Source organism: Argiope bruennichi, chromosome 3, assembly GCF_947563725.1.
Source record: "Argiope bruennichi chromosome 3, qqArgBrue1.1, whole genome shotgun sequence".
Taxonomy (NCBI): Eukaryota; Metazoa; Arthropoda; class Arachnida; order Araneae; family Araneidae; genus Argiope; species Argiope bruennichi.
Genome location: NC_079153.1, coordinates 38,439,824 through 38,463,642, shown reverse-complemented (window position 1 = coordinate 38,463,642; position 23,819 = coordinate 38,439,824). Strand labels below are relative to the sequence as shown.

General features: G+C 27.6%; 1 protein-coding gene across 2 annotated transcripts in view; it reads left to right on the top strand.

The window, feature by feature from the left end:
* The window catches only part of LOC129963586 (uncharacterized), an 82,984-nt gene that overhangs the window by 37,138 nt on the left and 22,027 nt on the right, over nucleotides 1-23,819 (top strand). For both annotated transcript variants that reach the window (XM_056078051.1, XM_056078052.1), the window contains exon 2: nucleotides 21,529-21,676. In XM_056078051.1, coding sequence (XP_055934026.1) covers nucleotides 21,563-21,676 — 114 coding nt within the window. In that variant the 5' untranslated portion in view covers nucleotides 21,529-21,562. The remainder of the gene's footprint in view (nucleotides 1-21,528; nucleotides 21,677-23,819) is intronic.

Genomic DNA, 23,819 nt, shown 5'->3' with positions numbered 1-23,819 from the left:
TCCAATGCGTTAAAAAGGAGACGCAAATATATCTATTAGATATTGATAGTAATGGAAGTATAATAAAAAATAATATCAAAAAGTTACTTATCTTTTTCTATATCTGTCTTAATAATTATTATTGATGCGCTAAAATATTATCAATCACTTTTTGACAACTTTAAAAGAGATAAATATGGTAAATTCACTTTCACTCTCCAATAAATTTTGTGGATAGCGTCTATAGAAAACATGTCAAACTGTGAGACGAACCATGAAAGTTTTTTGACAACTCCAAAGAAATGATAGATTAGATTAATCAAACATCTGGCTGAAAAATTTTATGCTTATAACCAAGATGTCACGAGTAAACGAAACAGATGGGGAAACGTGTTTATAGTATGACCAATTGGTAGAAATTATAGCCTTGGCATGGTATAAGCTATTTTTCTTAAGCCAATAATTCAGAAGATTTTGCCAAGCCTAGAATTTCATTCTTAAGTGGCGTGCATTCGTCGACCCAGTTCAATATCCTAAAGCAGTACATCATTAATGTTTATATTTAGTTGACATAATTTTTTGAAATGTTTAATTAAATAATATCGGATCATTATAATTAAATTATAATGTTTTATAATTTTGCAGTCCAAATGCTGTATAAAAAAAGAAATAGCAAAAAGAAATAATTGGTTAGTTAATACTGTATAGCAAACTGGAATTCTTTTATGAAAAAAAAATGTGTAGTCATTTGCTTAAAAGAAGACTCAAATTTTGAATGCAAATTCGTGAATGACTGTGACGGATTAAACCCTTTAGGGGTCCTCAAGGAATGCTAATTTTCGGGTGCCCTTTTTCCTTCTGCGACGTCCAAAACCAGATAATTTTTATTGATATTAATTTAATCTCTGTAATAGAAATTTTAAGAAAGAAATTTTTACAAACTGGAATTGTGAAACATTAAATTGTGAGTCACTTTAAAAAGATAGATTTCAATATATCGCGTGTAAAAAAATGTAAAATTTATATTTAACAGTAAAAGTATGCAAATACTGAAAAAAAATGACTAAACGTTTTTATAGAATCTAAATGTAGAGGCCGTTGATAGCTCTACAAATGAGAATGAGAAATGAACTAATAATTGCGGTGTAGCTAAAATGATGTAACGATGTTTCTATAAAATGCGGTTTATTTTGCTATAAGCAGTGGCATGGAGTCACCCCGCTACCAACGGTGAGCATCGCGTTCCGAGTTCAAATCTAGTTCATGCGAATCATGACCCGCGCGGTTACAAAAAAGAGCCACCCTAGAATGGGCGTTTGCCAATTGGGCGCGTTGGTAGTAAAGTACTTAACACTGAATGTTATTAATTAGTTGATCGGACATTTTTGAAGTTATAAAGTTTTATATATGTTTTTAAAACTTACAAAAAGTAATTAATTTGGAATGTTTTCGAAGAATGTTTCAAATGTTTGAAATGTTTCAAAGAAAGCATCAAATTAAATTACAATAAAAAATACTAGAAAAAATTTCGAAATGTTGTATTTACCAAAAATTGCGGGGCCTCTAGGCAGTTTTCTATATGACCTATTTAATAATTCTACATTGATGATTTCTTTGAATAATGATATGTATTTCAACTTGAGAAATTTCATGGATCTTTTTAATTAATTTAAATTTGCCAATACCTTTCTTTAGATAATTGTGTATTCTGTTTATAAATTCAGCGTTAGTGGAATTTTCTTTATAACTAAATGCATTTTCAAAAAGATTGTTTGGATAAGACTAAACAAAACAATTTAAGACAGACCGATAATTCTGTAAAAGTTTAATAAACACTTCTTCAGTACTTTATTTTATTAAATATTTTATGTTTTAATGAATTTACTTCTTTGTTAAAATTAAACATTATGTGCATGAGCAAGGTATGAAAGTTAATTTCGCAAAGGACTTTTGTTAGATATTTTTAAGCAACAAATAAAACTTAATTATATGGATACCTATTTAATGCTAGTTGGAAGTAGGGATTGCAATACCGGGATACCGAATACCGGTATTTTGAGCCATTTGTACAATTTTGAAATACCGTATTCACAAGTTTAAATACCGGTTTTTCGGTATTTACTAGAAATTTTTAAAATTGTCTCCATTATATGTTTAGGTATCGCGAACATAGCAAAATAGTATACGCTTTTGTTTTTATGCCTCCCTAACGAGCGAAATTAATTAGCTAATGAATGGCTTAATTAATTACTTAGATATAAATTAGCGGTACATGGATTATCCCTGAAAGAAAATATTGTATCCATAACGACTGATGGAGCAACAATTATGAAAAAAGTTGGAAAGTTGATTGGTGTAAATCAGCAGTTGTGCTATGCACATGGAATTCAATTAGGAGTAATACATGTATTATACAAAAAAAATAAAGAACAGAAGAATCAAAATACTGTGGATATAGAAACTTCGGATTCCAACTTTGAAAAGAGTAAGAATGAGAGTGATATTGACAAAAAATATAATGACAATGTAATTGTTGAAGAAGAAATTGCTAATGAGGATGAAATATTAACCTATCAAGAATTGCTTCCTATAATTTATAAAGTTCGAAAAAATGTTAAGATATTTAATCTTTCCCCTATAAAAAGGATATATTACTTAAATATATACTAACTGAAAATAAAACAGAATATATGTTAATATTAGATTCTAAAACACATTGGAACAGTTTACTTCTAATGATGGAACGATTTTTGAAACTGAGAAATCCAATCCAAAAAGCAATAATCGACTTAAACCTGTAAATTAATTTTTCAGATAGTGAATTCGACTTAATATCCAGAACTATATCAGCTCTACTTCCAATGAAACTGACTATTGAGACATTATGTCGGAGAGATTCTAATTTATTAACAGCTAATGCAACAATAAATTTCATGTTGCAGTCATGAAAAGAACAGCACACATCACTATCTGAAGAATGATATATTACATTGGAAAATCGCACAGAAGAAAGGCATACCGAAATAGAAAATGTGTTATGGTATTTACATAATTATAGAGATTTTAAAAATGAAAATGAAAAAGAAGAAAAGAAAATAACCAATTCAAACCTGATTAAGTTTAGAGTAAATTTTCCTAAAATTTTTTACCCACAAACCTATCCACATTCAGAAGAATTCGGTTCAATTATCGAAGATTATGATGTCACTACTGTCGATAGTGAAAAGGAATTGTCTCTTGAACAAAAATTAGAATTAGCGATAAATAAAAAAAATTCTATGAACCAAAATACAATACAGAAAGCAGCTATATCCAAAACCATCCGACGAGAAATCGATTTATTTGAAGATGAGGGATTTAGAGGTAAATACTTGGAAAAAGTATATCGCGCATTGCTAACAGTACCACCAACTAGCGTAGATGACGAAAGAGCGTTTTCGACAGCTGGTAATTTTTACATAAAATTATTTTTCAGGCCTAATGACAGTACAATTAATGCATTATGTTTTGTAAGATCACATTTCAAAAATCTGTAATAGTACCACAGACTGAATAGTGATATTTACACTTTTTTTGTGATTTAAATAAATAAGATGTTTCTTTACTTTTTTGTGATTATATACTGTTATAATTTATAAGTTACAAATTATTTTTTGTGATATTTACACTCTCTAACAAAACTGGCAAATAAAACAAAGAAACACCTGTGTTTTCTTTCTTTTTCTAAAATTTCTAATACCGGTATTAAAACCGGTATCCCGGCATTAAGATTTAAAAAATACCGAATACCGGTATTGAAATTTTGGTCCGGTATTGCAATCCCTAGTTGGAAGTTATAAACGATCGGTACTTCTTGTGATAACACTGTGTATCTGGAAAAGTTTTTTCTGTTATTTTCACACTATTTTAATAAGTATTTAACAGCATTTTATGCATTGTTCTAATCTATTTTAAGCTTTATTTTTAACTATATAATAATGTATCCAATTTTTTTGTTAATTTCTAAAAAAAATTATGGTTACAAAATTAACACTTTTCACACATAGACTTTTAAAGTAGCAAGAATTAACATATGAAAATATTATGTAATATCATAAAAAAATAGTTTGTAATTTTTATCTTTATTAATAATAAAGAAGAATGTACGCATGTGTGTGTGGTCACTCTACATGATAGACCATTCTACATAGAGCTATGAAAATTGCTCTATGTAGAACATATATTTTAACACATATATTTTACATAGTGACAGTGAGTACCTCAGAAAGATATTTCCGAAATTTTAATTAGAATTTCAATTAATAAAAAATTAAGCAAAATTTGAGCGGTTTTTTTATCCCCCGATAATTTTTGAAAACATTGCACATAAATACATACAAAAAAAATTTATACATAAAAAAAATATTTTCAAAAATTGTTTTTGTAGCGATGCCAATTTAATAATCGTGCAAATGTTTTCTGAATTTTGGTAATTTTAATTTATTTATTTGGTTAATTTTCATCAAAATAATTTATTTTTAAACGAAAATTTAAACCATTTGTATGTTAAATGTTTAATCGCGGGATTTTCTTCCAATATAGAGAACTAGAGACGAAAAATTCTGTTTAATATCTGTATATTTTACATGACAAATATGAAAGTGAAGTTACAATACCGTGAAAGTTAGTTCTATTAGCGCGATAATGTCATAACTCAGGGCTCTGTCATGTCGGTTCCTATATGTAATGAACAGAACATATATAAGACTATTAAATTAACCTGAATCTAGTAATTTATTCTTAAAAAACAATTTTTGGAGAAATTATAAACCTGAAGTTATATCTAACAAATTTAATTAAAATTAAATATAAATAATATCCCCGGAGAAAATTTTTTTGCCAAAAGTGGATAGTATTTTAATGAAGTGCTTAAAAAATTATTTTAAATCTTATTATTTTTAAGAAGAGATAGTTATGAAATTTGCCAAGGGAAAAAAATAGACAACATTTAAAAATGTTTCAATAATGCTAGAGGAAAGTTCATCAATCTTATGGCAGTATATGAATGGGAATAAATTTGCATCACACTGAAGGTACGGAGCATTGAATTGTTTTGAATGATGACTTTTCGAAGACGAGCATTGACGTCACGTTTTATTTATTTTCAATAGAAACATCATTCGGACGATAGACTTTGGTTGGGAACAAAAGATACGTGATGAATGTTTCCGCTACAAGCTGAATCGAGTGAAACGGAATTTTCCGACTGGGGAGAATAAATATTTTTTTTACTGACACTGCACACTGAACTTTCAAACAAAATTATTTTATTGAATTGAACAGAACTTCTGAATTTCAATCTAGAATGATCACTCGTGAAAGAAATAGGAAGTCTTGATGAAATTCGCGAAAAATGTTAATAAGTAAATAAAAATTCAGAAACATTGGAATCGTAAAATCTCGACAGCTCAAATTATTATTTGTTAGTAAAAAAAAGTTAAATATGGGAAAATAAATAATTTAGAAATATTTTATGTTTAAAATTATCCAACCGAATTAATGAATTAATATTAACCTGATTAATTACTGTTTCATTCATTCAATTTTCGATTCATTCATTTTAATAAATTAGTAAACACTGATTTAAAAATATTTAAAATAATTTATTTTTTCGATCCAAATTAATGAATTAATATTAACCTGATTAATTACTGTTTCATTCAATTCATTCATTCATTCAATTTTCGATTCATTTATTTTAATAAATTAGTAAACACTGATTTAAAAATATTTAAAATTATTTATTTTTTCCATCCAAATTAATGAATTAATATTAACCTGATTAATTACTGTTTCATTCAATTCATTCATTCAATTTTCGATTCATGCATTTTAATAAATTAGTAAACACTGATTTAAAAATATTTAAAATTATTTATTTTTTCCATCCAAATTAATGAATTAATATTAACCTGATTAATTACTGTTTCATTCGATTCATTCATTCATTCATTCAATTTTCGATTCATTTATTTTAATAAATTAGTAAACACTGATTTAAAAATATTTAAAATTATTTATTTTTTCCATCCAAATTAATGAATTAATATTAACCTGATTAATTACTATTTCATTCAATTCATTCATTCAATTTTCGATTCATTTATTTTAATAAATTAGTAAACACTGATTTAAAAATATTTAAAATTATTTATTTTTTCCATCCAAATTAATGAATTAATATTAACCTGATTAATTACTATTTCATTCAATTCATTCATTCAATTTTCGATTCATTTATTTTAATAAATTAGTAAACACTGATTTAAAAATATTTAAAATTATTTATTTTTTCCATCCAAATTAATGAATTAATATTAACCTGATTAATTACTGTTTCATTCAATTAATTTTCGATTTATTCAATAATTAAAACTAATTGAATGAAATTCAATTAATTTTAATAAATTAGTAAACGCTGATTTAAAGATATTTAAAATTATTTATTTTTTTCGAAGTAATTAATTAATTTCAGATTTATTTTATCCGAATTAACTAATTAATTCAGATTCACTCATTAATTGGTTTACAAAAATAATCGAGAAAAAAGAAGTAACCTTAGAGTAAATAAAGGGAAACGTTTTTAGAAGTCCATTAAGCACAATTCCACCATGATTTTACCTTCAATCCAAATTAATTAATTTCATTTAGATTAAATTAAATATAATTCACATTGATTCATTTGTATCCAGTTTATATTTTCATCTAATAAAAACTAAATGAAACATGAATTATGATATCCTTTGATTCTTAAAATCAGATTACTCCGTTTATTGGATTGAAATGAGTCAAACATTTAAAAAAATGAAAATAAATAAATAAAAGTATAATTTTTTTATATATATATATTTTTTTACTATTTTTTATTCAAGCTGGATCATATTAGTGACCATATTTTTTTGTACTGGATGGTTATATTCTTTTGTATCTTGTTCTAAAGGAGAATTTAACAGAAGCTGACAAGAAATTATTAAACTTAATTCAACCTAATTCATTATTTTATAATATAAACTATTTATAAATAAACGGAAAGTGGGATAAGCATGTACAAGAGAACATTTATGCCTTCCTGACTTTCTTGGACATCTAATCAAATTCTAAAAACTAAAATTAACCTAATTAATTGTTTTAAAATCAATTCCATTTAATATTTTTACAACATTAACTGTTTAATTATACATAAACTTTAGGACAATTCCTGAAATGTAATTACAAACCGGAACATTTTTTAAGTTCAGTATAAACACCCAAAATTCATGGTTCTCCAGAATTGCAGAATTAGTTCCAGGGATTTTTTAGTTTTGAAGTTATATTGTAGAAATTTGCGATACAATGTGAAGTTGTAGATTTTAAAACAATTTATGAAGTTTGTGACGGTTAGTGTACATTTTGAAATGCATTCTTACATTTGAATATTTATAGAATAAATGTTTAAATAGCATATTATACTGTGTGAAAAAGTGTTTTCATTTCCTCCTTTTTTGGTATAAAATATAAACTTAAAAAAATATTTTTTTAATCAAAAATGGGAAAATAGCAGATTTTAGTTCAATTTCTTAATATAACGTATTAATTTTTATCTGTATAATATTAGCTCAAAATGGTGTAAATGAGTATTTATTTGTGTAAGCACAATTTATTGAGTAATGTCATATAGATCAAATGTTTTTAAGTTTTAAAATGCCTTCGGATTGTTTAAAGTCTTTTGTTAAGAAAATTATAACACATTTTCTTTTCATTTTATAATCTCTTCATTGTTTTAAAAGAATTATGTGCTGATCTAGCCTGATCTGATTACTGCATTTAAGGGGAGCTGATTGTTTCGGAGATTCTTGCAACTTTTTCTTCTGCGAAAATTCTTCCCTGAAAGCACTTCTTGCCGCAAGGCGTTTGCGTTCTGCTCGCGTGCACCCCAAGCAGCTGTGCACTGACAATCCGTGCTAATCTGATTATAGACCGTAATATGCCTGTAAGTCAAGGTTACGTCGCACAAAATGTTGACACTTGGGTTGTTTTCTTTTCTTCCAATTGTCTTTTTTGTTCTTTTAATATTTGTAATAAACTTAAAAAAAAAAAAAATAAACTATTGCAGTTCGTAATTTTTTTTTATTTCAATTTTTTAAATCCTTATGTTTTTACAATAATAAGATAATTATAGTTTCTTATGACTCACTTTATAAAATGCTAATACGCCTGATAATATTTGAAACATAATAAAATAACTGATCCGCCCACTTATCAAGTGTGGCATGGTGAACTTAAAAGGGATTTTTAAAACATAAGTTAACACTATTAGGTATCTTGTTTCAAGATACCTAATAGTATTTCAATGGTTTAATTTATTTTAACATAAATTTGAAAGCGGCTATTAATACGATGGCTAGTTGGAATGAAGTCTTAATTATGAAGCACGATTCGATGACGATATTTGAGCTGATATCCTAGTCTATAGACTTCCATGCTGCACTAACGGGAGTTAACTCCAAGATAATAGATTTAATTTGCAATAGACTGACATGAGCTTTGTTTCTACGGCCCTTAGTGGGTCAGTTCTAGCCATAAATGCGTCATATTTCCGTCATGGGATGGCAAGGATCCGTTGATACACCTGGAGGTCTGGGGTGGTTTGATCTTTCTTGCAAAGTGTTAGTAAATGGCCAGACATCAAAATTGGATGAATTATAGTACAAACTGAAAATGTACCTAACCTGGGGCTGGTGTTACTTCTTGTATACAGTCGACCACTCTGCCACCACCGACGAAGCTGTATCGGAGTTGGAAAGCAAAGATCTGTTGATAAACCTGGAGGTTCGATTTTTCTTGAAAAGTGTTATTAAACAGCCAGACATCAAAGGTGGATGGATGATAGCACACACTGAAAGTGTACCCATTCTGGGGCTGGTGTTACTTCTTGTGTACAGCCGATCACTGGACGAAGCAATATTAGGGCTGCTGTTATTGTCGGGATTGTGATAACTACAGGAGCTCAAACATAACCTAAGTACTGAGAATATGACCAGGTATTATGGAGGCGACGCTGAAAAAAAATTTACTGGTCAATTTAACTATCAAACTTAATTTAAACAAGAATTTCCTAACTGAAGCTTATACAATGAAATTAATTTTAGAAATATTTTCTATTGATGTGTTACAAATTAAAAATAATTTTCAAGCAGTGAGATTAAATTACGTCATCCTCTGACATAAATTAATACCAAATTTTTTCTTTTGGATATTTGATGTAATTTTTGATTTATTTTTTATGACATTCATTTAGTTTCATCATTTTAGATTTATTGGATGAATTGCATACTACATTTTTATATTTTTATGCAATCAATGCCAGTAGCTAAAAAATGTGTTATTAAAAGTAAATTTTGAAATCAAAGCATGCGAAATTTCGTAAAAGAAGCATCTAAAACTTGCGATCCGTTCTACGCATGTGAAACAACTCATCTTAAAATGATAGATTATGCTTGGAAACAATGGAATCATTTTGGACGGTACTGATTTTAGTTTTTATACGCACGTAAAATATTTCCGTGATTTTCTAAATAACCGTTTAACAGGTTTTCCAACATGCGATGTATTTTGAAAACACGAGATTTCATACGTGTTCTTTTTCTCATTCGTCTAGACGATGAAATAAGTTCGGCGGGGAAATGAAATATTAATGATTTAATAACAAAATATTTGAACAAACCTGCATGCAATGAATGATTTTGTATCATATGCTAAACATAGATAGTACTGTACAAAACGAGTTTAGTTTAGTTACATTAGCATCCCATTTTAAAGCAAATAGGGATATATTGGAATGGTCCTTGAAATTTTAAACTGCGGTTAGATGGCGAGGACGACTCCTGAGCTGGCAATCTCTATCCAAGCTTCCGCTCCACACCAGAAGGTGACCTCCTTAAGATTTAGCTTGCACCAGACCTCTTACACGATAGGGTCTCGAACCTGGAGCCTTCCGAACCCGAAGATAAGACGTCACGACCAGACCACCGCGCCCCTGCTGCACAGTACAAATATGAAACTTGTACTGTTTTCAGTGCATTTGAATTTAAAATAAAGTTGATACAAAAAGATACTGTTAAAAAATGTGTTTAGTGTTTCAGATTTTTATGCATTTGATCACTATTATGTTAACCCAGAAGACAAGAATTCATGGAGCAATAAGAAAAATATATATATATATAAATTATAAATACATAAAATCGCATTTTAAAGATTGAATTAAAGTGAAATCAAAGGGAATTTTGTCACCTCCAATTTTTCATATCCTTATACTATATATCTAATTTTCTTCTAAGTATACATATTTTAAGATGCATGTAAAGATCGTATACTAAAAAAATCACCAATCTATTCCATTGTTTTCTTTTATCACGGTCCTATACACTAATAACCAAATCGACAGACAGTCAATAGATTGCCGAATTTGGTCACTTATTTGATATATGACTAACTCTATTGTTAAAATCATATATCAAATTTCATCTATGACTTTTCGAGTTATTGTGTGCATACGAACTTGGATGGCTAAACAGACAACTTTTTAGCTGGAAAACTTCATTGAAAATTTTATAGAGTTTTAAAATTGTGATGTAAGGACCCTGTACATAAATATTTTTTAGTGTAAGGCCAAATAGTCTTTTTTCATTTAGAGATTTAAAACTGTAGTGTAAGAACCATATACATAAATATGTTTTTAATATAAAGCCACATAGTCTTTTTTTTTTCATTCAAAATTTGATAGAGATTTAAATTTGTGGAGTAAGAACCATATACATATATATGATTTTTTTTTCTTTAAAGCCACTGCCTTTTTTGAGCAGTCGTGTTCACTGTCATATAGTCATATAAAATAACGGCAAAAAATGGCTAATTCTAGCCTTGAGATTCATCGAAATAACTATGAAATTTTTGACGATTCAGATCTTTTTTATATGATTTCATAAAATCAATTGCTGTTACGACATAGGATGTAATAGATCTTCCATACTCATCAATCCTCAATGCATAAAGTTCTGAAAGAATCATAAAATATATTTAAATCCTACTTCCTGCAACGGAAGTTACTTTTCGCTCTGAATATACAAACTAACTACACGTGTAGGCACCAGATATATCCCCAGCTTCCGTACGGTAGAAATGTAAATATACTGTTTCTCGTAGACCTGGTAACGTACGCTGCAAACAAATCCTTGCATCAAGGAACCGTGTTCAAGAAATATTTTTTTCTTGCTGCCCGAGAACAGAGATCTGTTTGTCAAGAAAATTTAGAATGTATGTTCGTAGCTTTTCCCCTTCAGAAACGTAAACTGCAGAAACTATTTTATTCTTGCTTCACGCTAATGAAACGTGCTGCATCAGCTATGTTTAAATGTTACAGCGTAACTCGGTATTTAGCAAGTTTAGTCGTACTCTGCAACAAGTAATTAATTTTATTTTGTCTAGAAGCTAAGTGAATTCTTTATTTTTAAACGTATTGCGGATAACCGGATATTATGTCACGTGTTGTTTACTATCGATTTACAAGCAGCCGTAGCTATTTCAATTTTCTAATTTTTCTAAAGAAAAGAAAAGACAACTTTTTGAAGCCAATAAGTATATGGAAGTTTTTCGTTCTTCTAGAAATAAGACGCATCTACATTTGTTTCAAATGTGGAAAACATATCCGTCGTATTCGATATTATTTAGAGAAAAATCAGTTTTTTTTCTTTCTTTTATTAAATTGAAAAATTGCCGATGTTTCTTTTAAAATTCCATTAATCCTTTATTTGTCGACTTATTTTACCATCAATTTTTCAAATTTATTTTTGAACCGTTAGCTAAATTTTGGTACAAAATAAACTCAGGAAAAGGAAGAATTTTTTAAAAATTAATTAAAATAATTTAATTTATTAAATTAATAAAAAAGATTTTTAATGTTATTTTTAATTAACATCTGCCACTTTCTATTAGAAATACGTTCTTCTTGTTAGAAAAAATAGTCATATTATGACGATTTTATCCGTATTAAAACGGTACTTTAAAGTACGTCGGTAAATACAAGGTTAAGTTGATTACTAGCTTATATTATTTGATTCTTACATTTTCAGTATTGTAATGTTAGGGATAAGCAACTATTGAATTAATCTGAGTACATATTGCAATCAAATCCATTATATCTACGGTAATACACCATTTTTCTATGGTTTTGGTTTGTTTCTCTATATATCATCGTTAAATAAATTCTACATAGCGTCGCAAATATTCAGAAATGCGTTGTGATGTCCAAAATTCTAATACATTCATCGTATCAATAAAGAACTTTTAAGGATGAGAATAAAGATTTAATTAGAATTTCAATTCACAAGATTTAATTAGAATCCAAAATTCGATGATACGGTAATCAAAATTAATAGGATTATTTTTGGAGCGAACTTAAAATCTTAACTTTTCAAGGAAGTTAGTCTATAAGGAAATAAAACACGAAGAAATCTATCTCGATTTTCAAAAATAAAGCAAAAATAAACTCCTGTCAATTTTTAAAATTTTACTGAGGGAAAGAAAACACAATTTTTTGAAACGAATATGGAGGAACATTTCCCTTTCTATATCATAAGAAATATTCACTTCCGCTTCAAATGTGAAAAAAAAACAACTTTTATCTTCTTTATTATTTGTGAGAAATTAAGCTTCTTACTTTTATAAAATTAAGAATTTGAAATTATTGATGTTGCTTGTTAAATTATATTAAGTTGATTACAATCTTATGTTATTAGACTTTTAAAATCTAAGATTTAAAATGTTCAGAATAAGTTGCTGTTGAATATGTTGTTGTTGCTCCCCCCCCCCCACTGGATTGAATACCATTTCAAACCTAGTCCAATAGATCGTTTGCACAATAAAATTCTAATATGCTGATAAGATTGCAATAAGCTGTTGAATATTCTTTCTGTGAATCTGCGCATACACTAAAGCCATCAAATCCAATGAAGTTTTGTTAATATACCATTTGCTGGATTTTGATTTGTTCCTTTACATATCAGTGTTAAATAAATTCCATATAGCTTCCCATATATTCAGTAATGCGGTGCACGCTGATATTAGATAAATTGCTTTTAAGGATGATAATTCTTTTCACAATAATGTACTTAGAATCCAAAATCCGACGACACGAGAGCCAAAATTAATAATAATAGGTTTCGGAGCAATTTTAAGATTTTAACTTTTTTTCTATGGATATTTTTCTATAAAGAAATTAAACACGAAGAAGGAATATTGTAATAAAGGTACTAATTGAAAAGTTCTATATGTTAAAGTAAATTATTCCGAAATTTCACAAAATTTCCAATCGTGAGCATTAAATTTCATGTCCAGTTATGAAATTCAAGAAATATGTTCATATAATCTGTTACAGTACTGAAGAGGTGTTTTGAAAATATAATTCTTTTCATATTGGCAAAGAAGAATATGACAATAAGTGCTTATTTTATTCATAAATATTGGTACTTATTTTGAAATTTATATTGTCGCGTAGATACTCTAGTGCGGAACTCAATGACACACACAAGAAGTGGAGCTAAACCAATTTATTAACTCAACTCTGAACGCAGTGACTGACAAATCTTCTGCTTTTATACTAGCACGGAAAGTTCCAGAATACTTTTCTGGAGACAATAAGAAAAGTCCAGAACACTTGTCTGGTAAACTAAAGAAAGGCCCAGGATCTTCAGGAACATGAAATAAAGGGAAACGTAAAATCAAGGAGTTAAATATCTACATATACTATGAATCGCATTGTCTCTAGCGGGATTCGAACCCACGGTCTCTTGATTACGAGTCCAGTGTCATGACCATTCGGCCATGGAGATTCGACTGTCTTTTTTCAATGCGGCATTATATATCATCTCACATAAATATAATAATATACAAAAACGATTATGAAGCTCTATAAAAAGTCAATATCTTTATATTTTACAATTAGATTATCATTTATTTAAACAAAATTTGAATATCCTTTATTATATATCCTTTTAACAGGATCTCTTCAATGGTGCACAAATGAGATTTTTACTTCTGTTCATGGTAAAAATTTTTTAGATGAATTAAATATTTCTGGTTAATTTCTGTTTCTGAAAATATGAAATAATGTTATTTGTTATTTAAAGCAAATACTTTTATCTAATGCTAATTTACAATTTAAAAGAAAATTAACATTCTAGATCTCAAAAAATTAAATTATTTTGTAAACTATTACTATCATTTTAGTTCAAAATAAACATTCTAATCCAGAATAAGGTAATAAGAATTCTGTTTTAACGATGAGATATGTATGCGCACGGAAATGGCAAGGTTAGAACGCGAAGGGTAACGTTATAAAAATATTTCAAAGGATTCCATATTTGTTTTTTACTGTTTTTCAACATATTTTTCAACCAAAGAATGTTTTTCAACATATTTTTCACAATTTAAAAGAAAATTAACATTCTAAATCTCAAAAAATTAAATTATTTTGTAAACTATTACTATCATTTTAGTTCAAAATAAACATTCTAATCCAGAATAAGGTAATAAGAATTCTGTTTTAACGATGAGATATGTATGCGCACGGAAATGGCAAGGTTAGAACGCGAAGGGTAACGTTATAAAAATATTTCAAAGGATTCCATATTTGTTTTTTACTGTTTTTCAACATATTTTTCAACCAAAGAATGTTTTTCAACATATTTTTCACAATTTAAAAGAAAATTAACATTCTAAATCTCAAAAAATTAAATTATTTTGTAAACTATTACTATCATTTTAGTTCAAAATAAACATTCTAATCCAGAATAAGGTAATAAAAATTCTGTTTTAACGATGAGATATGTATGCGCACGGAAATGGCAAGGTTAGAACGCGAAGGGTAACGTTATAAAAATATTTCAAAGGATTCCATATTTGTTTTTTACTGTTTTTCAACATATTTTTCAACCAAAGAATGTTTTTCAACATATTTTTCACAATTTAAAAGAAAATTAACATTCTAAATCTCAAAAAATTAAATTATTTTGTAAACTATTACTATCATTTTAGTTCAAAATAAACATTCTAATCCAGAATAAGGTAATAAGAATTCTGTTTTAACGATGAGATATGTATGCGCACGGAAATGGCAAGGTTAGAACGCGAAGGGTAACGTTATAAAAATATTTCAAAGGATTCCATATTTGTTTTTTACTGTTTTTCAACATATTTTTCAACCAAAGAATGTTTTTCAACATATTTTTCACAATTTAAAAGAAAATTAACATTCTAAATCTCAAAAAATTAAATTATTTTGTAAACTATTACTATCATTTTAGTTCAAAATAAACATTCTAATCCAGAATAAGGTAATAAAAATTCTGTTTTAACGATGAGATATGTATGCGCACGGAAATGGCAAGGTTAGAACGCGAAGGGTAACGTTATAAAAATATTTCAAAGGATTCCATATTTGTTTTTCACTGTTTTCCAACATATTTTTCGACCAAAGTACGTTTCATTTCAACAGTTATGATGTTGACAACAACAGGACAACGTGTGTTTTTCTTAAATTGGTTTATGAACTTTTTTTGAGAAACAATATCATTTTTTAAACGGTTGACCTTTATGCGAGCATGAAATATAAGCAAAATTAAGCAACATATCTTCTGTTTTCTTGTAGAGGTACAATAAAATATAATTACAACGACGGTTGAGAATATGAATGATGCACCAGATTTTCACTTTTAATTAGACAATAAAATCTCCTCTACATCTAATGACTTCCTACTACAGAAGAATAAAATATTTAAAGTGAATGAAATAATTTTTCTCATTAACTTCCGTTTAAGTGTTTGATTTACTCTAAAGGCTGTAACTCGCTTACTTTCGGTTGTTTTATGAGATCACTGCCTTTGTTTGTTTCACTGTTAGCATTAATTAAAAACTGAAAATACATGTTTATTTTTCGACAAGGACGTTCTATAAATATTTTATGTGTTTCATGGTATCTGAGATCATTGACCTGATCTGTAAGTAATAAATTACATTGTACTTTAGTTAGAATTTTTATGAGCGTTTTATTTGTTTAATGTGAAAAAAAGGCAAATATTTGCATTGATTGTAATTATGCATATTTTACATAAAATTTATTTGGGTTTAATTCTTACTGTCTTAGAAAAAAGAAATAGGCAACGTTCTTCTAATTCTAATTTTCTACGTTATATAATAATTTGAACGCCATTTTACCTAAAATTCTGAATAAATCGGTACGTAATCTTTAACATTTTTTTCAAAACTCTTTTAATGTATATCCACTGAACTTACGGGGAATTCTAGAAGTTCCGGATTCGAAGTATATTGTGCAGAAAAACTAAGAAAAAGTTATCTGATTAGAGGACTGCTAGATTAATGAAAGTGCCGGATGAGAGAAGACTCATTAAAAACTTCACTTTTTAATAGCAAAAAATATGTTTAATGGGCAAAAATATTCTAGAATATATAAAATTATGCTAGATATAATAAATATTTCAAAATATAATTCAAAATCTGAGTTGCAATTAGGGATTGCAATACCGGACCAAAATTTCAATACCGGTATTCGGTATTTTTTAAATCTTAATACCAGGATACCGGTGTTAATACCGGTATTAGAAATTTTAGAGAAAGAAAGAAAACACATGTGTTTCTTTGTTTTATTTGCCAGTTTTGTTTGAGAGTGTAAATATCGAAAAAAAAAGTTGTAGCTTATAAATTATAACAGTATATAATCACAAAAAAGTAAAGAAACATCTTATTTATTTAAATCACAAAAAAAGTGTAAATATCACTATTCAGTCTGTGGTACTATTACAAATTTTTGAAATGTGATCTTAAAAAACATAATGCATCCATTGTACTGTCATTAAGCCTGAAAAGTAATTTTGTGTAAAAATGACCAGCTGTCGAAAACGCTCTTTCGGCATCTACGCTAGTTGGTGGTACTGTTAGCAATGCGCGATATACGTTTTCCAAGTATTTACCTCTAAATCCCTCATCTTCAAATAAATCGATTTCCCGTCGGATGGTTTTGGATATAGCTGATTTCTGTATTGTATTTTGGTTCGTTGAAATTTTGTTTATCACTAATTCTAATTTTTGTTCAAGAGACAATTCCTTTTCACTATCGACAGTAGTGACATCATAATCTTTGATAATTGAACCGAATTCTTCCGAATGTGGATAGGTTTGTGGCTAAAAAATTTTAAGAAAATTTACTCTAAACTTAATCAGATTTGAATTGGTTATTTTCTTTTCTTCTTTTTCATTTTAATTTTTAAAATCATTATAATTATGTATATACCATAAGACATTTTCTATTTCGGTATGCCTTTCTTCTGTGAGATTTTTCAATGTAATATATAATTCTTCAGATAATGATGTATGCTGTTCTTTCAGTGACTGCAGTTGCCTTAGCTGTTAATAAATTAAAATCTCTCTGACATAATGCCTCAATAGTCAGTTTTATTGGAAGTAGAGCTGAAACAGTTCTGGATATTAAGTCGAATTCACTATCTGAAAAATAAATTTACAGGTTTAAGTCGATTATTGCTTTATTGATTGGATTTCCTAGTTTCAAAAATCGTTCCATCATTAGGAGTAAATTGTTCCAACGTGTTTTAGAATCTAATATTAACATATATTCTGTTTTATTTTCAGTTAGTATATATTTTAGCAATATGCTCTTTTTATAGGGGAACGTTTAAATATCTTAACAATTTTTTGAACTTTATAAATTATAGGAAGCAATTCTTGATAGGTTAATATTTCATCCTCATTAGCAATATCTTCTTCAACAATTACATTGCCATTATCTTCATTGTCAATACCACTCTCACTCTTACTCTTTTCAAAGTTGGAATCCGAAATTTCTATATCCACAATATTTGGATTCTCCTGTTCTTTATCTTTTTGGTATAACACATCTATTACTCCTAATTGAATTCCATGTGCATAGCACAACTGCTGATTTGCACCAATCAACTTTCCAACTTTTTTCATAATTGTTGCCCCTTTGGGAATATATTATTCATATTGGGAAAATATTGTATTCATATTGGGAAAATATTGTATTCATATTGTCGTTATGGATACAATATTTTCTTTCAGGGATAATCCATGTTTACCTAATTTAGATTTAAGAAATTAATTAAGCCACTAATTAGTTAATTAATTTTGCCCGTTAGGGAGACATAAAAACAAAAACGTATACTATTTTGCTATGTTCGCGATACCTGAACATATAGTGGAGACCATTTTAAAAATTTCTAGTAAATACCGAAAAACCGGTATTTAAACTTGTGAATACCGGTATTACAAAATTGTACAAATGGCTCAAAATACCGGTATTCGGTATCCCGGTATACCGGTATTGCAATCCCTAGTTGCAATCTATTATTTAAATATTCAACGACATCCGAATATAGTGAATTGCTTCAAGATTCCATATTCTTCATTCTCTCTGTTGAAATTATCTGACTATAGAGGAGCCAAATTGACGAAACTGTCGGATTATTGAGAGTCATCTATATTACCTTTCAGTTTCTACAACATACAAGTAACCAATGGTGGATTTAAATATTCTGCATCCTAAGAATGCATATTATGAGGCCTCTCTTTTAATAAGATGGTCAATTTAATTTCACAATTTCACATTTCAACACCTTTTTAATAAGTTATTATAGTTTTTTTAAAATTTTATTAATTTTATGAATATGCGTTTGTTTTTATTTCTATGTTATGACTTCAGATTGACTGACATCTAAGTATGAGATATTATTGAAACAGATATTATGCTTTATAAATATTTTAATAACTACATGAACATAATGAAACATATAGGAGATAGACCAAATTATACTTGATTATGTGTTTATGCTATTCTGATATGTTGTTATTCATTGAAATTGTATATGTTGCAAGTTCATTTACTTTTAAATTAAGAAAATAAAATTTTAAAATTGATTTGCTATTTGCCCTCTCCCAGCCTAGTGACCCTAAGCATTTGCCTAATCTGTTTAGTTGGCTACTGCAGGTAACTAATTCCCTAAGTTATATGGTGTTAAAAGTCTAAAAAAATAATATTTAATCCGAAATAAGGAACTAAAGCTTAGATTCCCTCAGAGTTAGAACTTAGATTGTTATATCGGGTTCGCCAATCTTAATTTCATTTGCATCCATTACCTATTTCATCACTAATAATATAAACTATCCCATATGGTAATATTTAGTTATCACAGTTTTTGCTTTGATATAGTTTACTCACTTATATTATACTGTAAATCAATATTGATTTAAAAATTTCTGACGTTAATAACTGAAAAACAAAAGACATTTTATTTCAAAGTAAATTATTTTATCAACATTTTTCTCTATTATTTCAATCCAAATAACTTATTATATTATTAAAAAATGTTGTTCCACTGGGTATATTTATAGGTACTAGTAAATGTTACAAACTTTGATTTTTTTATTGTTTAATGATTAATTTAATTTTCAAAGTTAGTTGTTAGTGCAACATCGAGATTCCTTTTTAAATTCAACATTTAAGTTTCTACATATAAATAACAGAAAAGTCATAGAAGCTGAATATAAATTTCACATTCTGATATGAGTAATATATTTAATGTAAATATTAAATTGTTGTTTTTCTCAAATTTTGATGAGTCATTTTACAGGTATTTTATATAATCTTCTGCTATTGGGAAAGATTCTGCTACTGATATACCTATTCTGCTATTGAAAATTCATTAGTTTGAATTTCGCACAGTCATTCGTTTAAATTACCTCACATTTTGCGAAATAATTCTTCAAGCAGTTATATTGATTTATGTATAAATATTTTAATGTGTAAAGGTACTAGAATCTTTTATCAAAGCAGCAGATCTGATGTTGAATGTCTGTTGTGATAAACACACTTTCTTTAAAGATTTCAAATTGATTTTAAGTAGATTTATGGTTAAAATATATATTGCCACTGTATTAATGATTAACTATAAAAGAAGAGGCATACTAAGCTATATCTGATCTTTTAAATATATTTATATATAAATATATCTAAGCTATATTTGATCTTTTAAATATAGTATTTTTTTAGATGTTTTTTGTTTACTTTTTGAAATGTTAGTTTTTAAAATTTCTTTGCTACGCTAATAATATTGAAATATATCAATATTCATATTATTTGCTTTTATTTAGAAAAATAAATGCCATTTTAAAATTTTTTCTATTTAAAAAAATTAATTCGTATATTTTTATTTTTCATGATTAAATTGTAATGAGGGATTTAATTAAATTTCATAGACACTGGATTGTTTTCATGAAATTATTTTTTTATAGACATCTGTTGTTATAACAAAAATATGTTTAGTCGAAATTAGTTCAAAACAGGAAGGAAAGAGGAAAAAATGTTTTATATAAAATTTATATAAAACATTATATAAATTATAATAAAAAGTAAGCATTTTTTTTAAGAAAAAGGTCTATAAGAAATTTAAATTGTCATCTCTCAGTTACTAATTTTAATAGCTTAGCCGGAGCTTACTTATACTATTTTATACTTATTTTACTTATACTATTATATACTTGTACTATTTTACTATTTATTATACACTTATACTATTATACTTACAAATACTATTTTATACTTATTTTATTTTATTCAATTTTTAACAAGCTCATTTACGTATTTCTTATTTGTTTTCTTATGGAATAATATTAAAAATAAAACTTAAAACGCAATTTTGATAAAAAATCTTATATTATTATATAATAATAATTAAATAATTTAGAAATTTTTATTTCTAGACTTGAATCTATATTGCTCCATTCCAAGCTTTTTTATCGTTATTATAAAACTTTCGACAAATTCAAGAAATAATATTTATTGCTACATTACGATCCTACTTTTGAAGGAAAAATACGAGGTTAGTAGAAAAGTAAAACTATGACAAAAGAAATGTTCTATTGAACTGAGAGCCAAAAATATCATAAACAAACGAAATTCGGCCCTTGACAGTGAGTCGAACGACAGTTTATGTCATTACTTCCACAACTGTTCACTTTGCATTGTTGTCAACCTCTGTGTCTGTAAAAACTGAAAAAATAAAAATTGCTCATACATAAGCTTAGTGAGGTGGATCGCTCTTTCATTTTTTTAGTCGAATAATTTACGGCATGACTCCAGGAGTTTGTTTTATTATCCGAAAACAAAAACTTTTGTCAATGTTGTCACGACCGGAAAACAAACAGCACGCTTCACACTTTTAATTTATTTGGCTATAGTCATGGTACGGGCTTGGCATTTCATGTAGTAGTAAGCATGATGCATTAATTATCATTAAGCATTTGGTGGCAATGCTTTTGTTTGGAAATGAATTATGTTTGAGTGATGTAATAGGGATATTTTTTTCTGTTGCATTTCATTTTGAAACGAAAGCGATTAGTTGCATTAAATTTAAATTTTATTTTCAGATTTGTCATCGCGCCTTTCATGGCCTGAGCACCGATGAGCAGTGGAACAGAGAAAATGCACCAGTACACCGTGGTGATGCCAGAGGTTGCAGAACCACCATGCGATTACCCGAAAGGTGTACACAGCTTATTGATGCTTTTGCAGCTGGTAAGTTCTTAATACTTTACTTCAAGTGTAATTTCAGCTTTTTCAGTGTATATTGTAATATCTTCCAATAAGCTGTATTTAAATCAATCCTATATATTTTCAAGAATTGCCTTAAAGTAAACCGAGACTGAGATACTGGCATTTGACTATTCTTTCATAGGTAATATTCTTTTTGATTAAATTACTGCAATGTGCTGTGGATATTTTGAAAAGATTTCGAAAAATTTCTTCTTATTTCTGTTATTTATTCAATAAACAATTAAATTTAATACATTTACACAAAAAATACACTTTTATTGTATTTACTCTAGATGTTATTAACTTTTTACTTTAATTCTGTCATCTTTCCTTCACAGTTTAATGTTCTTGGAATTTAAGTTATCTTCGATTTCAAAAATAAGCAAGGCTGATAAAAAGTTTCAAAAACTTTAACAATTCCTAACAATAAGAAAAATAATTGCGTAAGAAAGAAAAAATAAATAGAAAAAATTGGCATAGAAAAAGTAATTAAAAATAATTCAGAAGATCATCGATGTTGGACCTATTACAAATACATCTTATAAAATACGAAAATAAGGATTATTAAATAAAATAATTTAATATTCAATTGATCATGCCTTTTACTTTAACACTTATCTGAAGTGCAGAGCATGTTACTGACTGAAATTTGTAAAGAAAGAAACGATAATGAATGTTTCGCGAAATTTTGACTTCAATTGATTTCGGTCTGTAGCTTTTGAATTCAAAAATATATCAATTACGTCTTTCTATAATCATGATTGGAGGCATTTTGACTAGAAATTGCTTATATCGATTTGGACATGCTGCTTTTTGCAGTTTCATGTATTAGTTCTCATCCTAACCTGCTATGTCCTTTGTTACAGAAACACTTATTCTCGTAATATAGCGTTAATAAACATATTGTTAGTCATTTCAAGTGTATATTCATTTTTGTTGCGCTTCTCCATTTATGTAAAGGGTTTAGTTAATAAAATTAGATCTGTCATAGGTTATTTGTACTTTTCTTGCGTACAAATTGTTAATCACGAAAAATAGTCGTTAAATAATCATCATTTTTTTCAAAATAATTCTCATTTGTATAATTTTGGAAGATGTATTTATGCCAGTGTTTTCCGCTGGTGTCTTTTAAAACTTTTTTTGCTGTAATTGTTTTCTCTTTTAATAATGATTTTTCTTTAAATGTAGATTTTTCCCTATCCTTTCAGAGTCTAATTTTTGTAACTTTAACTATCTAACATTTGGAGCGAAAATTATACACCTAAAAGAAATATCGGTAAAATATATTTTAGGAATATTAGGAATATTTTTTAAAATTTTTTTAATGTTTTCTTACACTTTCTTCTTTTATTTTAACATTGGCACTCTACGATTACTGCTCAGTTTTCTAGTTATGATTCGATTAAGAAAATGTAAAAATGTTTATACGTAAAAATATTTAAAATATTCCCTGATAATGAAGCAAGAGTGATAAACGTGATTAAAAGCAATTATCTCCTAGTGGTTTAAAAACCTGTTTTTTGCACTTGCACATAAACGAATATCTCTTACATGAAATAGCATTCCTTGAGGATGGGTTTTTGTTCATTTTGTTTGTATTAAACAAATCACAGAAAATTCATTATATCTTAGCTTACTGAACTCAAGATTTGAATTTATTGCTCAAGAATCGGATTTTAATTTTGTTTGAATATTTTCTAAAAGATTCTAAACACAATGATTTCACGAAGTAAATTCTTTAATCATTATAGTATAGCTTTATATGAACGATTGTAATTTGTAATAAGTTTACAATACTCTTCACTTATTACTTGTTTTCAACAAGCCATACTGTTGATTGCAGCAATTGGAATATAGACTGCAAATCACAATAAGGATAGAAAAGATTTTTAAATTAAAATTTTCTTCAAAATATTTTCGAAAAGTTTTTTCTGTGTATAAATTTCGTTACTATCCCTGATAACTCTGGTTGCATGAAATCTAATCTTCTTTAAATTTTTGTTTAGTTTATTTAATAATACCGCATTTAGAAGCAACATATGCCTTATTTCGGTAATTTTGAACTCTAACTAAAATAATAAGGAGGCGACTTTAAAACGGTGTAAGTGTCAAATGCATTAGTTTT